At 42.0% G+C, this 16,738-nt stretch overlaps 1 protein-coding gene across 5 annotated transcripts in view; it reads left to right on the plus strand.

Moving 5' to 3' along the window:
• ASB5 (ankyrin repeat and SOCS box containing 5) overlaps window positions 1-14,043 on the plus strand; it is a 127,580-nt gene extending 113,537 nt beyond the window's left edge. For all 5 annotated transcript variants that reach the window (XM_030191523.1, XM_030191524.1, XM_030191526.1 and 2 more), the window contains 2 exons: window positions 10,590-10,781; window positions 12,125-14,043. In XM_030191523.1, the coding sequence (XP_030047383.1) occupies window positions 10,590-10,781; window positions 12,125-12,270 (338 nt within the window). In that variant the 3' untranslated portion in view covers window positions 12,271-14,043. The remainder of the gene's footprint in view (window positions 1-10,589; window positions 10,782-12,124) is intronic.
• The last annotated feature ends 2,695 nt before the right edge of the window (window positions 14,044-16,738 follow it).

Raw genomic sequence — 16,738 nt, forward strand, 5'->3', positions numbered from 1 at the left:
TGCTAATAGCTTGAGTATTCCACATTACCAATGGCTCCAAACTGGCCAATGATTTTATTTTATTTATTTATTTTATGTATTCATATAGGGCCCCTTTTACCAAGTTGTGGCAAAAGGGGGCCTGTGCTGGCATCGGCATGTTTTTTTCACATGCGCCGAGGCCCCCTTTTACCACATCTGGTAAAAGGGAAGTCTTGCTTTCCTAAAGGAAATGGCCGTGCAGCAAGTAAAGCACTTGCCGTGTGGCCATTTCGGGGGCAGCCCTTACCGCCACCCATTCAGGTGGTAGTAAGGGCTCCTGCACTAACCCAATTACCGCCAGGTACACTCTGGCGCTACAAAAATAAATACATTTTTGTAGGGCCGGAAATGACGTCGTACTAGGAGTGGGAAGTACCACCAGGCTGCTACGGTAGCCGGGTAGTACTTCCTGTATAGCGAGCGGTAAACCTGTGTTGGGCTTACCGTCGCTTAGTAAAAGGATCCCATACCGCCTAGACCTAAGCAGTTTACCATTTCAGGTACTGTCCCTAATAGGGAAATGGAATTGATATACTGCCTATCTGTAGTTTTTTTTTTTTTTTGCAACTACATTCAAAGCAGTTTACATAGTATATACAGGTACTTATTTGTACCTAGGGCAATGGAGGGTTAAGTGACTTGCCCAGAGTCACAAGGAGCTACAGTGGGAAACAAACCCAGTTCCCCAAGATCAAGTCCGCTGCACTAACCACTAGGCTACTTCTTCAGACTTCTTTGGGGAGTTTGATACTTATCTGTAACAATGAAAACAAAGATGTAGCAAGACAGAATAGAGCCCCCTAGCGCACAAATAAAATGTTCAGATTTGGAACTTACTGCAGGAGGCCTGAACGTGTCCCACAGTAAGCTAGTTAGTACGTGCTTACCGCAGCTTAGTAAAAGGATCCCTAAATTGGCTGCACCATTGCAAACTCAGGTAATTTATGTATGGCTGCCATGGAATCCTTAATATAAGATCTTTCCTTTGATACTAATGTGTGTAAAAACTGACCAACATATATTGACAAAGGTTCCATCACTGACTCAATCCCTGCAACTATAGGGCATCCTGAGGGATGTGTAGTAGACTTACAAATCTTGGGTAACACATAAAATGTAGGCATGATTGGATATACTTCATACAAAAATGTACAGTGTAATCCGCTTAAGTGCAAGGGTCTGGGACCAAAGAAATACATGCAGTTAACCGGAGCGTGCACTTAACCGTTGTGACCCAAAGAAGCTTGACATCTGATAAACATATATACAGTACTGTTTATTATACGTACAGTATACAGTCTCTGTTAGCTGACGTTATATAGTCTCCCTTGACCTACGTTAGGCTTACTTGAAGTAATCAGTCATAGTCCTCTGTACACTATTGTGTCTGTGAGTTCCATAGACGACATCTGCCAGACGGTAAAAACTGTCATAGCACTGACATCCAGTAGCCTCCAGATAGGCCTGCATGGTGTTGAGACTCTCCAGCGCTCTTGCAAAAGTGACAGGAGGTTGTTGAGTTTCGTCAGCATGTGCCTTACTGCTCATTTCATCATCTGATTCATCATCAGCCGTTGCCTGCGTGTCGTCAGCTGTTTGTAGATCGTAATCAACAGCTACGTAGTGATGAAACTCCTCTTCAGTAACACCGGCTGGGATGTCAATAGCTTGTTTATCTGATACGTTTGCAACAGCTTCATCTGTTTCATCCCTCTCCACATCCTTAACAAAACTTCCCCGCTTGTAGCAGTTCACAATGGTTGCCTGTGTAACATGATTCCAGGCTTCTTTCTGCATATGTAGAGAATCCAACAGTGATAGATTACGAGCCAGTTCAACAGCACGTTTATCCTTGCCAGTCTGGTCATCCATAACGCTCATCAGACGATGAAGCACAAGAGCCCAATAATGTTTTTTGAAATTGGCTATTATGCCCTGATCCATAGGTTGTATCAGAGAGGTAGTGTTTGGTGGCAGGAAGACCACCTTGACGTTAGACAGCCTGACATCATCACTGTGTGCAGCACAATTATCACAAAGCAACAAAATCTGATGCTTTTGTGCCCGCTGCTTCCAAATTTCCCCAGTCATCCATGAATTTGCGTTAGCCTCGTATGACACAGGAAGTCACTTAACATTCTTGAAGCAATGGGGCTGTTTGCTCTTTCCAATGACGAATGGCTCCAACTTCTCACTCCCATCCATATTGCAGAAAAGAAGGATTGTCAGTCGGTCCTTCGATGTTTTACTTCCTGTAGTTTTGGGTTGTTTGAATGCAAGTGTTCCATCAGGAATCGCTCACCAGTAGAGACTGTTTTCGTCAGCATTGAAAATGTCATGAAGTGCAAACTCGTTCAAGATGGTAGGAAGAACTGAAACAACACAATTTTCAGCACCAAAGTCATCAGCGTCTTGTTTTTCACCATGCTGTTTCTTGAATTTTATGTTGTTACTCTCCTTCCATCTTTCCAACCATCCAACAGTGGCTTTGAATTCAGTTATTCCAAGACTTTCAGCTAGCTGATTAGCTTTCTCCATAAGCAATGGACCACTGACAGGAAACTGTCTGCTCCTGACTTGAGAAAACCACCGAAGAAGAGCATCTTCTACATCCTCAGCTTTTTCCGCCTGTTTACGTTTCCTGTGTGGTTTTGTATTGTTTTGCCAGTCTTCCAGAAGCTGATCTTTCTGCTTCAAGTTACGTGAAATTTGACTGGGATTGACACCATATTCTTCAGCAATAGATGCTTGACTTTGTTTTCTAAATTTTTAAGAACTTCTATTTGTTCAGCCAGTGTTAAAGTCTTACAGTTGCGCGATGACGACGACGACTCCAGTGTACACTCTAACAACTTTCTTTCGCTTATTCTGCCCGTGGCAGTTAACCAACGAGATTTCAAATTTATCGCCCCTTTGTCACGTGCCAATCGGCTTCCATATTCTGTGCGTGCACTTATGCGGAGTCTTTCCTGCAGAGGAGCGGTCTTTAACCATGCATATAAACAAATCTTGCACTTATCAGTGGTGCGCTAAACCGAAGTTTGTCCCCATAGAAATTGGTGGTGCCAAAAACAGGACCGAAGTACGGCATGCAGTTAAACAGAGCATGCGCTTATCCGACGTGCACTTAAATGGAGTGCACTGTATTCTCATGTTCTGTAATTAGATGATATTTCATGTCCAATTTCCACCAAAAATCTAATCACTTCTAAAAAGGAAAAATAATCTTTACCACAAAGGTAGTCAATGAAATTAGAAATTCACTGGGAACACAATGGGGTCCACAATGTCTGTTGCACAAAACCAAAACTCCTGAAGAAATTGCAGAGTCATGGAATCGGAGGTAGGGTATTATTATGGATTAAGAACTGGTTGAAAGATAGGAAGCAGAGAGTAGGATTGCGTGGCCAGTATTCTCAGTGGAGGAGGGTAGTTAGTGGGGTCCCGCAGGGGTCTGTGCTGGGTCCGTTGCTTTTTAATGTATTTATAAATGACCTAGAGATGGGAATAACTAGTGAGGTAATTAAATTCGCCGATGACACAAAATTATTCAGGGTCGTCAAGTCGCAGGAGGAATGTGAACGATTACAGGAGGACCTTGCGAGACTGGGAGAATGGGCGTGCAAGTGGCAGATGAAGTTCAATGTTGACAAGTGCAAAGTGATGCATGTGGGTAAGAGGAACCCGAATTATAGCTACGTCTTGCAAGGTTCCGCTTTAGGAGTTACGGATCAAGAAAGGGATCTGGGTGTCGTCGTCGATGATACGCTGAAACCTTCTGCTCAGTGTGCTGCTGCGGCTAGGAAAGCGAATAGAATGTTGGGTGTTATTAGGAAGGGTATGGAGTCCAGGTGTGCGGATGTTATAATGCCGTTGTATCGCTCCATGGTGCGACCGCACCTGGAGTATTGTGTTCAGTACTGGTCTCCGTATCTCAAAAAAGATATAGTAGAATTGGAAAAGGTACAGCGAAGGGCGACGAAAATGATAGTGGGGATGGGACGACTTTCCTATGAAGAGAGGCTGAGAAGGCTAGGGCTTTTCAGCTTGGAGAAGAGACGGCTGAGGGGAGATATGATAGAAGTGTATAAAATAATGAGTGGAATGGATCGGGTGGATGTGAAGCGACTGTTCACGCTATCCAAAAATACTAGGACTAGAGGGCATGAGTTGAAGCTACAGTGTGGTAAATTTAAAATGAATCGGAGAAAATTTTTCTTCACCCAACGTGTAATTAGACTCTGGAATTCGTTGCCGGAGAACGTGGTACGGGCGGTTAGCTTGACGGAGTTTAAAAAGGGGTTAGATAGATTCCTAAAGGACAAGTCCATAGACCGCTATTAAATGGACTTGGAAAAATTCCGCATTTTTAGGTATAACTTGTCTGGAATGTTTTTACGTTTGGGGAGCGTGCCAGGTGCCCTTGACCTGGATTGGCCACTGTCGGTGACAGGATGCTGGGCTAGATGGACCTTTGGTCTTTCCCAGTATGGCACTACTTATGTACTTATGTACATGTGGACACCAATTTAACCTTTAAAGACTCCCTCAGTTACACTATTTGCTTCTTCACTCTTTAATTTCTTCAATCACAATTTTACAATTTTTTATTATTCAATTTTTTAATTGTTGATTATTCTGAAGGGGAGGAAGAAAGCCTCAGCAGTCACAGGTTGACACCGTGGAAACTAGGCACTGTTCGTGTCACCCAGTCACTCTCAACATGAGAACCTCAGCTTCCTATTGACTCAAACTAATCATTGGCAAAAACCTCCCAATAGCCTCTTTAAATGTCTTATTCAATTTCTTCAAGATACTTGCAGCAAACATGTAACAAACTTGTGTGTCTAATGTCCAGTCAGAAAGCAAATCCCAATCTCGTAAGGTCCTCTTGCAATTCTGCACAATACTCTTGATTTTACAAACTTTGAATAACTTTGTGTCATCCACAAATGTAATTACCTCACTAGTTATTCCCATCTCTAGATCATTTATAAATATGTTAAAAAGCACAATATCAACCAGCTCACCTTTATCCACATGTTTGTTCACCCCTTCAAAGAAATCTAATAGATTGGTGAGGCAAGATTTCCCTTCATTAAATCCATGTTGGCTTTGTCTCATTAATCCATGCTTTTGAATTTGCTCTGTAATTTTGTTCTTTATAATAGTCTCTACCATTTTGCCCGGCACCAACGTCAGGCTCACTGGTCTATAATTTCCCGGATCTCCTCTGGAACTTTTTTTAAATATCAGCGTTACATGGGCTACCCTCCAATCTTCTGGCACCACACTCGATTTTAAAGATAAATTACGTATTACTAACAATCATTCATTCAAAATAAATGGAAATAATACAACTAGAGAATATACTTAGGCTATTTTGCTTAATGAAATAAATTGATTAGATTTATACATCATTGAGTAAAACATATTTATAGTAGATGATGAGCATCATAAATAGATACACTAGATCCAACTTAGAAATACAGGTTTGATTCACTCAACTTAAGAAAAAAACTACAGGTGAATAAAAATATTTGAAATGGTGGATATACTCTGACTCAGTCTTCCTAGTGTGATTTATGTTGCTGATTAAGAGCCCTTTTACTAGGCTGATTTAGGCACTAATGCATGCCTAACGCAGCAAAAATGGCCTGGCGTAGGATGTGCTGAAGTATTCTGCAATAATTTTGCCATCTGTGCATGCTAAGTGGGCAGTATTTATTTATTTATTTATTTATTTTTCCGAAGGGGGTGTGCCAGGGGCGGAGAATGAGGACTGACATTACCACTGTGCTAACTGGTTTGCACATCCATAATGCGGGGGCCCTTAGTGCCTTCTAAATGGGAGGCATAAATGCTCCCGAGTTAATTTTTTTAAATGGCCACTCACTAATGCTAACATTAGCACACAGCCTGAAATGCAAGAAATAGAAAAAAAGCCCTTTTTGATGGCCACTTTATAAATGGGCTTAGTGCACAGGAAAGGCCTGTGAAAGAATGCGCTAAGCCCATTTACCAGCCCAGCTGGTGGAGAAAGGGGTCAGGTAATGGGGTTTCTTGGCTTGACATACCTGGTTTGTTTATGACATGTTGTGCAATGCTCCTCACGTAGCCTGTGACAGATGGCAGTAGCCAGATTTAGGGGGGAGGGCTTAGGGGGTGGGTAAGCAGTACAAAGACACAGGTGCTGTGTGAGCTGAGGTGGCCATGGGGACAGAGGATAGCATTGTGCCTTTTGTGTGGAGCATGTGCACTGTTGCTGGGAGGTGGGGATGGGCAGTGGGGGAAAGCAGGTGTGCCTTTGGATGGCTGCATGTACTTTTGTGAGTGCTGCCAATGTTCCCATCAGTATGTAGGCATGGGACAGCATGTCTGGATTGGGGAGGGGGGTGTTAGATGGTCCAGAAATGGGCATCTGCTCATTTCTGCATTTGAAGGTTAGTGGTGGCATGGGAGGCATGGGGCATGTTCTGGGTTTTTCTGCATATGTGTGCCATGAGCAGAGGGGAAAGGACCTGATAATCTTCCTTCAGAACTCATGGTATCTGACCCTGCCTATGTATGGTGCTTGCACATGACTGGTGATGTGATACTGGGGGACACTGCTTCATATTCACCTTTCCAGGCTGCTCCTGATTGATTTCCATGCCCTAACTGACAAATTGTGGGGTGGCAGCTCAGACTCCTCCAGAGAGAAATTAGTCTCTCTCCTGAGAGACATGTTACCCATACTGAAGGACACCCTTCCACATGCAGTACTATATATGCATGTTTTGCGCATTGAGGGAGTGTTCTGCTGTTGCAGAGGATGTTTTTATTTTATTTTTGTTACATTTGTACCCCGCGCTTTCCCACTCATGGCAGGCTCAATGCGGCTTACATGGGGCAATGGAGGGTTAAGTGACTTGCCCAGAGTCATAAGGAGCTGCCTGTGCCGGGAATCAAAATCAGTTCCTCAGTTCCCCAGGACCAAAGTCCACCACCCTAACCACTAGGCCACTCCTCCACTCCTTCAACACAGGGACCACTACCACCGTTGCACATTTTCCATAGAGTATTTCCAGTTGGCAGAGACAATTATCTCAGAACGTCTGTGTCATTTGCCATTTGCCCTTTTATTGCATGTTTTATAAATGTATTTTCGGATATTGGAAAACGTTTGTTTACGTCTTTCATTATGGACTTATTTTTTTCTGCGTTTTCTAACAAATGTTTTTTTTTTCCATTTGGACTTCATATCAAAAATGCCCCTCCACATATACTTCATTAGCATAGCTCAGTAGTTTAGCTTGTTATTCTATTTGTAAAGTCAGAAAAAGATAAATTACAATGATGATTATAGTATATAGATAAAGTACTGTGGGCCAGATTCATTGTGGAGGGGCATAATCGAACAGAGCGCGAAGGGGCGAGGAAACCCGTATTATTGAAACAACATGGGCGTCCATCTTTTGTTTCGATAATACGGTTGGAGATGCCCAAATCTCCACATTTAGGTTGACCTTAGAGATAGTCGTCCCTAGAGATGGTTGTCCCCGATTTTCGGCGATAATGGAAACCGAGGACGCCCATCTCAGAAACGACCAAATCCAAGCCTTTTGGTCGTGGGAGGAGCCAGCATTTTTAGTGCACTGGTCCCCCTGACATGCCAGGACACCAACCGGGCACCCTAGGGGGCACTGTAGTGGACTTCAGAAAAAGCTCCCAGGTGCATAGCTCCCTTACCTTGTGTGCTGAGCCCCCCAAAACCCACTCCCCACAGCTGTACACCACTACCATAGCCCTTAGGGATGAAGGGGGCACCTAGATGTGGGTACAGTGGGTTTGTGGTGGGTTTTGGAGGGCTCACATTTACCACCACAAGTTTAACAGGTGGAGGAGATGGGCCTGGGGGAGTAAGGGGTGGTCATCCCTGATTCCCTCCGGTGGTCATCTGGTCAGTTCAGGCACCTTTTTGAGGCTTGGTCGCAAGAAAAAAATGGACCAAGTAAAGTCGGCCAAGTGCTCGTCAGAGACTCCCTTCTTTTTTCCATTATCGGCCGAGGACGCCCATGTGTTAAGCACGCCCCAGTCCCGCCTTTGCTACGCTTCTGACATGCCCCCGTGAACTTTGGTCATCTCCGTGACGGAAAGCAGTTGAGGGCGCCCAAAATCAGCTTTCGATTATGCCGATTTGGGAGACCTTGGGAGAAGGATGCCCATCTCCCAATTTGTGTCGAAAGATGGGCACCCTTCTCTTTCAAAAATAAACCTGATAGTGCACCTAGCATTCCGCACTGAAATCTAAGCGTATTCCATAACAACGCATGTAACTTAATTGACTTGACAAGCTAATCAGTGTTGTTAACAGCACCTAACAGGCAATAATGAGCACTAGTTGGCAATAATTAGAATTTACGCACATAACTCACTAAGCATATTCTGTATTGGACTGTGCCTAAATTCTAATGCATGTGAGGCGTGGTCATGGGTGGAGAAATGGGCATTTTGTGGGCGTTCCAAAATTTACATGCATTGTTATAGAATATGTCCCACTGCATGTAAATCTACGTGCAGGGATTTACGCCATATTTTCATTGGTTTAAATTGAGGCACTGGGATATCAACTAAGCATATTCTATATACCGCGCCTAAATCATATAGAATATGCTTAGGTGGAAATGTTTTCCAAGTGGATTTTTTTAAGCACCATATATAGAATCTAGCCCTGGGTGCTTCAAACTCATGTCATAGCTGCCCCACCAAATTCCACCCATCTCTCTTCCATATCAGATGCCACAAGCATCCTCAAGAAGGAAGGCCTTTAACTTATTCCTAAACTATAGGTATGAGCAGGGGTGTGCTGGTAAATTTTTAACAACGGGCTCTCTCTCTGGGCATAGCCGGCCCTGAAATTTTGGGGGAGGGGGGGAATACATGCTTCTCTCTCCCCTCCCTTGTGCAGGCACGCTAGGCATACCTTTGCCGAGCCCCACCAGCCAATAAATCGACTGCCACCATTCTCTGCTGCTTGTTTCTGGCTCTGAGCAGCATGATGGAACCTTCTTGCGCTTGCATGAAAAGTCCCAGCCTGAGGGTCAGAGTCAGAAACAAGGAGCAGGGAGCAGCAGCAATCTATTTACTTGGCTGGTGGGGCCAGCATCACTGCTAGCAAAGTAAAAGAGAATTCAGGAGGGGGCCCAAGCCCACATTTTGGGAGTCAGTTGTTAAAGTAGCCATGGGGAGGCCTACTTTAACAACTGGCTCCCAAAATTCTTAAAAACTTAACAAACGGCTCTCGCGAGCCCGTGAGAGCCCACTCCAGCACACCACTGGGTATGAGTACTCTAGGTATAGTGAATTAGGCAGATGGTTCCAGAGGGAAAGGCCTATAATGCTAAAAATTGAGTCTCAAATTGAGTCTAAGTGAATATCAATAAAAACAACACACGACATAAATAATTTCCGTAAATTATTGAAAACCAACCTTTTCAACAAAGCATACTACAATAACCCATCCTAAATACCAGTTAATCAAAATTTTACACCGAATCTTCACTAAACATAATTCTGTACTTCCCGATTGTCCATACTAATCAATAAGATTGAAGTTTAATATTCCTGATTGTCCAAGTTAATCTATTCACGATTGAAATTAATCCAACACCTTTATTTCTGATTATGAAAATGCACTTTCTGTAACTGTATACCTAATCCTCTCTGTCTCCTTCACCTTAAATATGTATTTCACTTCCGAAATTGGTGATCACCATTGTGGAAAATGTAAGCCACATTGAGCCTGCAAATAGGTGGGAAAATGTGGGATACAGATGCTACAAATAAATAAATAAATATAGAGACGATGGCACTACTAATAGGTTTGTGTCGGGGGCATTTTCTCCAAATGGGTTAGTTTTGTGCATACTATGACAGGAATGAACATCACTCCTAAGGCAGAGTATGTGGAGTATAATCTCAGTCTTTTAAATTTACTGCTAATTCTTGCTGTAGAACTTGCATTGTTTTATTGTGAAGTTCACAGTGATCTAGCAGGTAAGTAGGGTGTCAAGAATCATGATAAAGAGGTTGGAATTCCTGAGTGAAAAATTTTATGAACCAAAGTCAGAAATGTGCCTAAACACCTGCCAAGTGGGTAAGTTACCCAGAAAACTTTGGATAGTCAAAGAAACCTATTAAGTGTGGAAGTGAATATATCCAGATAAAAGTATCCAGACAGAGTTATCCAGATAATTTTAGGTCTCTTCTTTGGTCAACCAAAGTTTGATTAGTCTAGATATCTTTGGCCAGTAGCATTGAATTTCAGAACTGACTGACTAACGTCAAACCATGTCCCAAGAATGCCCTAATTATCACCCTTTTATTTGGATAAATCTTATTGGGCAAAATTTAACCAAAGAGTAGGGGGGGGGGGGTGTAGGGATTTGTCTGACAAACATTTTGAACATTAACTGCTCTGGGTTCTGCATAGGATGACATTTTTTTTTTCATTCATCCTGAAAGTTTAGCCTCAAAGACATTTTAGTACCATCTTAACATTTCTTTATCTACATTTTATGCTACAGGTGCAAATGTACAAAAAGGCAGGCACTTAGACACTCCGCTACATGCTGCTGCTCAGCAGACCAGCACAGAGATTATAAATTTACTGCTTGACTTTGGGGCTGATATTAATGCCAAAAACATAGATTACAGACGACCTGTTGAAGTAGCTACTCCAAGTAGTTTGGTGGAACGACTATTGCTTCTGTATGAAGGTAATGTGGATATTCATTTTCTGCAAGGGAATATAATAAAAGTGATAGAGAATGTTCAATAGAAATGTATCAGTCAAACTTTGTACTGCTTCATGATGTTTCTGATGGAGGTGGCACTATTTTCCACATAGCTTATTCCATTTCTTCTGATCTATTTGTATGTATGACATCTTCTAAAATAATTGAATTACATGGTATATGAATTAAAAAGCATAAATACAAATATCAAAGATAAGTTTTACATATACTTTCTGAAAATAATTGATTTTTCTTAATACTTTTGAAATGTAGTTTATAACATGCTAGAACTTCAAGCTTGCATCGTATATAAATGATATTAAATAATATGAATATATACTATAATTAGTACAATATAGTAGAATATAATTATAGTATAGATAAAAACAAAAATACACGTTATAAAATATGAATAAAGGGATCAAGATGGCTGCCATGTAGGATGTGCTGCTTGGAGCTTTCTCACTATTTTTGTAAACACACCCTTTATAGAATTGCGCTTAGCACTGAGTCCTGCGACTTAACTTTGGGCACCAAACATATGTCTGCTGAAACCTGGTATAAATTCTGGTACCCGAGTTGGATGCGCTGACCATTATTCCATAACAATGTGCACAACTTTTCAGAATGCCCCTGACACACCCTGCCCTTCCTATTGCCACGTCCCCTTTTGGATTGCGTGCCATGGGATTTGGGTGCCTGACATTATAGAATAGCGTGCAGCCAGGTGTGCGTGCAAATCCCAGTTGGTGCCAATTAACATCAATAATTGGTTGTTAGCATCCAATTATTGCTTGTTAAGGGTTCATTAGCCAAGTAAGTTGTGCATGCATCTTGGGAGGGTGCCCAAATCTGGGCCCCATATATAGAATCTAGGGGTTATCGCCTCTTATTTAAGAGGCGCTAACTGTTCCTGCATTATCTCTGTGTTATCCAGTTACCACATGCTAATCATAACATGTGAACCAGATAACACAGGAATGCTCACTCTCTGCCTATGACACCGTCCCCCCGAGAAATATTTCTTAAAAAGGGGTAACTCACAGGCAGCAAAACACTGTAAAACACATTAATGTGTTTTTCCAGTAGCCTGTTTCTTTTACGAGCTTAACGCCCTTTAGTAAAGGACCCCACATTAGTTAGTTATTCATTCAAACACCTGTTCTAAAAGCTAAGAAAATGGAACACTGGTATTTAAAAATAATGACTTTTCCGATATAACCTACCTTTCATATTGCACGTGCCTGCTTTTTTCATAATTTTAGATGGTAAAGAACGAGTTGTGGTTGGCTGATGTTTTAATTAGCTCTCTGATTTGTTTCCAGCTACTCCATTCTCTCTCTGCCAATTGTGTCGGTTGTGTGTCCGAAACTGCCTAGGAAGATCCAGACTTCACCTTGTTCCACAGCTCCAGTTGCCGAAATTACTGAAAGATTTCCTTCAGTATCGAGAAAGCATAACGAATTTTTAAAAATCGAAGCACAAGTATTTGTTTTTATTTGTATACTTCATATTGTTTCTTATAAAAAAAAAATTTGAAGAAAATTTCACCTTGATGCTATACTTTTAGTTATTGCCTTATTAATTCTTTGATCCAGGGAGTCAGAATACCATAAGGTATGGGCACGTCTTTTATTTGTTCTCAGCACACACAACCCCTCACACACTCATATTCATACATGTCTATACCATTAGAACCAATAAAGTGGATAGAAATGAATGCTCTGATACTCTGGGAAAAACTATTTTCATGACATTTTCTTGTTCTGCTGTTCATTGTAGTTGCATTTAAGCTTGTTTGAAACACCTACAATTTTCATTCTTCAAGCTCTGTTGTGGAGTTTTTGTTAGGATTAAGGTTGCCAAATTGTTCTATGTCATTGAGCCAGACTGAGCCAGTTCTGGTTGTACCCACAGCATCTGTGAACTTGTATTTCCAACTGTTCTAAGAAAAGGTGTATGCATACAGTGGGATATAACCAGATCTAGCACAACCCAGTCCAAAGACATGGGGTGATCATCTAGGACCAGACTGTAAGGAATAGGTGAAATAATTCTGTTTTTCCACTGTTTATGTCCTTTACCAGTCCTAAGGCACCACCTTCATTCTAATGTAGTCCTAAATTATTAAGTGGCATGGACTTCCAACTAGGGCTGTACTAAATATTTGTATTTGATTCAATAGGGCCCCAAATACATTATTTGTATTTGGCCGAATAGTGATTTAGAATTCCAGTATAAATAATCTGGGGCTGTACTGTGCTAAATCCCACTGAAATCAACACTTGATCTCTGATTTCAAGTTGCTTGTTTTATTATTTGTTATGTCAAAGCTCAATGCCCATTATTTCTATTCGATATTCGTATTAGGCCGAATAATATTTTTCATTATTTGTATTCGGCCGAATAGTATAATATGCTATTCGGTACAGCTGTACTTGCAACCACTTCATTCTTTTCAGGCATAATCCCTTTGATGCATTTCATCTGTTTCTTATGATTTCTAACTTTTTCCATGGTTCAGTTTTTTCTTTCTTTTTATGTTCCTAGATTATTTCTATTGTTCAAATCAAACACCCAAGTGCTATTTAATACTGAGGTAGAAAAAGGCAGTGAGGATTTCTGCTTTGTCTCAATACCCAGTAATTCTTTTTTTCCCCACTTTGTTATCAAAGACAAGACTTGAAAAATACACTGGAACTTATGAGTTAAAGGAAAAAAAATCTTCATGTGTATCCCGTTTGACTTCTCATTTTTCCCCATCTCTTTCTTTCTGTTTCATGTAGTTTAGTTTCCTCTTTTATCATCACACCCCTCCCTTCCTTCTATTTCCCTTTCCACAGCTTCCCACACCCTTCTGTCCCTCCTTATAGCTTCCCACCCTTTCCTCTAACCACAACTGTTCACCTCTAGTCCTCTCTCACTCATTCCTTTCATCTTTATCCCTTCACACAGCCTTTCCTCTTCTCCCCTCCTCTTAACCTGTATTCAAGCTGCTCAATGGGACGTGCCAGTATACAAATTCCAAAAGTTGTATCTGTGAAAGGGAAGGGATCTGGATTTATCTCACACCTATCCAATAGTAGTTCAAGACAAGTTACACGTGGGTACTATAGATATTACCCTCTTCCCGGAGTGATTTTAATCTAAGCTTGTATTTTAGGCAGTGGAGAGTTAAGAGATTTGCTCAAGATCACAAGAAGCATCAGTGGGATTTAAACCCTGGTTTGCCTTGTTTTCAGCCCTCTTCTCTAACCCAGTGGCGTAGCCTGAGATTTTGGGTGGGCCCAGAGCTAATATGGGTGGGCACTGTGTGTATAGTAGTGTTTCTTGTGATACTACAAAATAATGCCTTAGAATGCACTTGATAATGGATTTCTAAGTAGTCTGTCCAATAGCTGCCCTAAATCAACATAACCACATACATATTTAATGGAAAAATTGATATTTTTAAATATGATTACATTATCCCATATCTTAAAATTGACCATGCATAAGTCTACTACAGCGGCAAACTTCTCAACACACATGGCATGATTCTGCAATATAATTACGTAGGAGAAATGTATTCAAATTCTGGTAGCACCTCAATAATAGCAATACAAAATCCCTTCACTGCCAGGTACTTTGTGAAGTAACACTAAAGGCTGCAAAGAAGCTCCTTAACACCAATTCTGAACATGTTTACCAACAACAGTACTTTTATAAAGGCAGAGGTGAATATACATAGCAGCAATACATTCCATTGGAAAATTCAGACGTCAGATTCATACCACACAAACTACATGCCAGCAGAATCTCTCATGCAGAACACATACCAACCCTCATCAATTACAGAAAAGAGGACCAAAAATTTAAAATTGTCCTGTAGCATGGCATCAGCCCTTCTCTGCCCTTCCCTACCTCCCAATTCCATCCCCATAGCGCAGCATCAGCCCTACCGTTCCCTTCTTTTTTCCCCCCATCCATCCTCACAGCCCAGCATCAGCTCTATCCTTCCCTTCCCCACCATCTATCCCTTCATTTTTTCTACCAAAATAGGTGCCGGTACTCAAATGCTAGGCCACCCTTCAGGGGTGAGGTGATCACTGAGGGACCCACCCCACAATAGCCAGGCCCCCTGCAACCAGTCACAGAACCTATGACAAGTCAGAATTGGTGTGTAAAGCCTCAGCTCTTTCATTAAAACTTGGGGACCATGGGTCAATTTTAGCAGACAATGAAAAAGGTGCCGGTACTCAGTACCCCCTCAAAAAAAGCCCTGATATATATTCCATCATCTTTATAACACCAGGCTTCCCAAGGTAGATTACAACAGTTAAGATGAACCCATCAGGAAACAGGATATCCTCACTGAAATTTGGCCATCTGTATTGTATACAGTGTATTTATTTATTTATTTTATTTTTTAGTGTACAAACATTAGCACAAAATACAGAGTTTAAAATTGCAGTTTCTACCAGCTATAATAATTTTAAAGATGTTTTAGTGATATTCAATTGTTATTTCATGATATTTATACCTATATGGGAAGCTTTCAAATAAATTAAAAAGCTGTCCAATAAGTAAAAAAAAAACAAAAACAAAAACTTTTGACCTCTACCTTTTAAGGCACTACTTATCCAATTGAAACAGCTTTAGACTTGTTACATTACAGATGGACAAACAGTAAAGAACGACAACGTGGATGCAGCAGCTCATAGGTTTGCTTCCTTTGGTTTGAGTGTACTAGAAGAGATGAGAGCTATGTGGGGGAGTGAAAACAGAGATTAACCAAATTGGCTTCCTTGCTTACCGTGGATTAGATCGCTTGGTCCTGACTCCTGAGTCTCCCGACGGTCACAGACGGTGTCCTTTGACTGCCGCGTCCTGCAAGTTGAATCAGAGTAGGCGGGACGTGGCAGGCAGCAGAAGGACCCCGACGCCTGGACGCCGGCATCCTCTCCCCACTGCCTGCAGGTACGACGGTTCGGTCAGGTCCGGACTCCAGAGGACTGTGGGGGGGGGGGGGGGGGGGGGACGAAGTTGAGGGAGGGAGGAGCGGATGCGAGAGGGAAACTGAAAATGGACAAAAAGTTCAACGGAAGGGCGGGAAGGGCAGCAACAATTCTTTCCAGAAGCCGAGGGTGCGCTTCTAGCAAGTTCAGCCCAGCAGTCCTGCCTCTTTTAAGGTAAACCTCCGGGCCGGGCAGGGTCACAAAAGACTGGGTGGGCCTGAGCCAAGATTGGGCGGACCTGTGCCCACCCAGGCCCACCCGTAGCTATGCCCCTGCTCTAACCATTAGGCCAGGGCTACTCAATTCCAGTTCTCGAAGTCCATAGACAGGCTGGGTGTTCAGGATATCTACAATGAATATGTATGAGAGAGATTTGCATGCACTGCCTCCTTGGTTTGCAAATCTTCTTTATAGATATCCTGAAAACCCAGCCTATCTGTGGACCTTGAGAATCAGAATTGAGTAGCCCTGGCCTAATGGTTAGAGAAGAGGGCTGAAAACAAGGAAAACCAGGGTTTAAATCCCACTGATGCTTCTTGTTATCGTGGGCAAATCTCTTAACTGTCCACTACCTAAAATTCAAGCTTAGATTACCCCCCCCCCCCCCCCCCCCAGGGATAGGGTAGTACACTCACATGTAACTTGTCTTGAACTACTATTGAACAGGCGTGAGATAAATCCAGATCCCTTCCCTTTCACAGATACTATTTTTGGAATTTGTATTCTGGCACTTCCCATTGAGCAGCCTGGATACAGGTTAAGAGGGGAGAAGACGAAAGCCTATGTGTAGGGATAAAGATGAAAGGAATGGGTGAGAGGGAACTAGAGTTGGACAGTTGTGGTTAAGGTGGGAAGCTATAAGGAGGGGCAGAAGGGTATGGGAAACTCTGGAAAGAGAAATAGAAGGGAAGGATATGTGTGATGGTAAAAGAGAAATTAAAC

This window comes from Microcaecilia unicolor, chromosome 2 (assembly GCF_901765095.1).
Source record: "Microcaecilia unicolor chromosome 2, aMicUni1.1, whole genome shotgun sequence".
Lineage (NCBI taxonomy): Eukaryota > Metazoa > Chordata > Amphibia > Gymnophiona > Siphonopidae > Microcaecilia > Microcaecilia unicolor.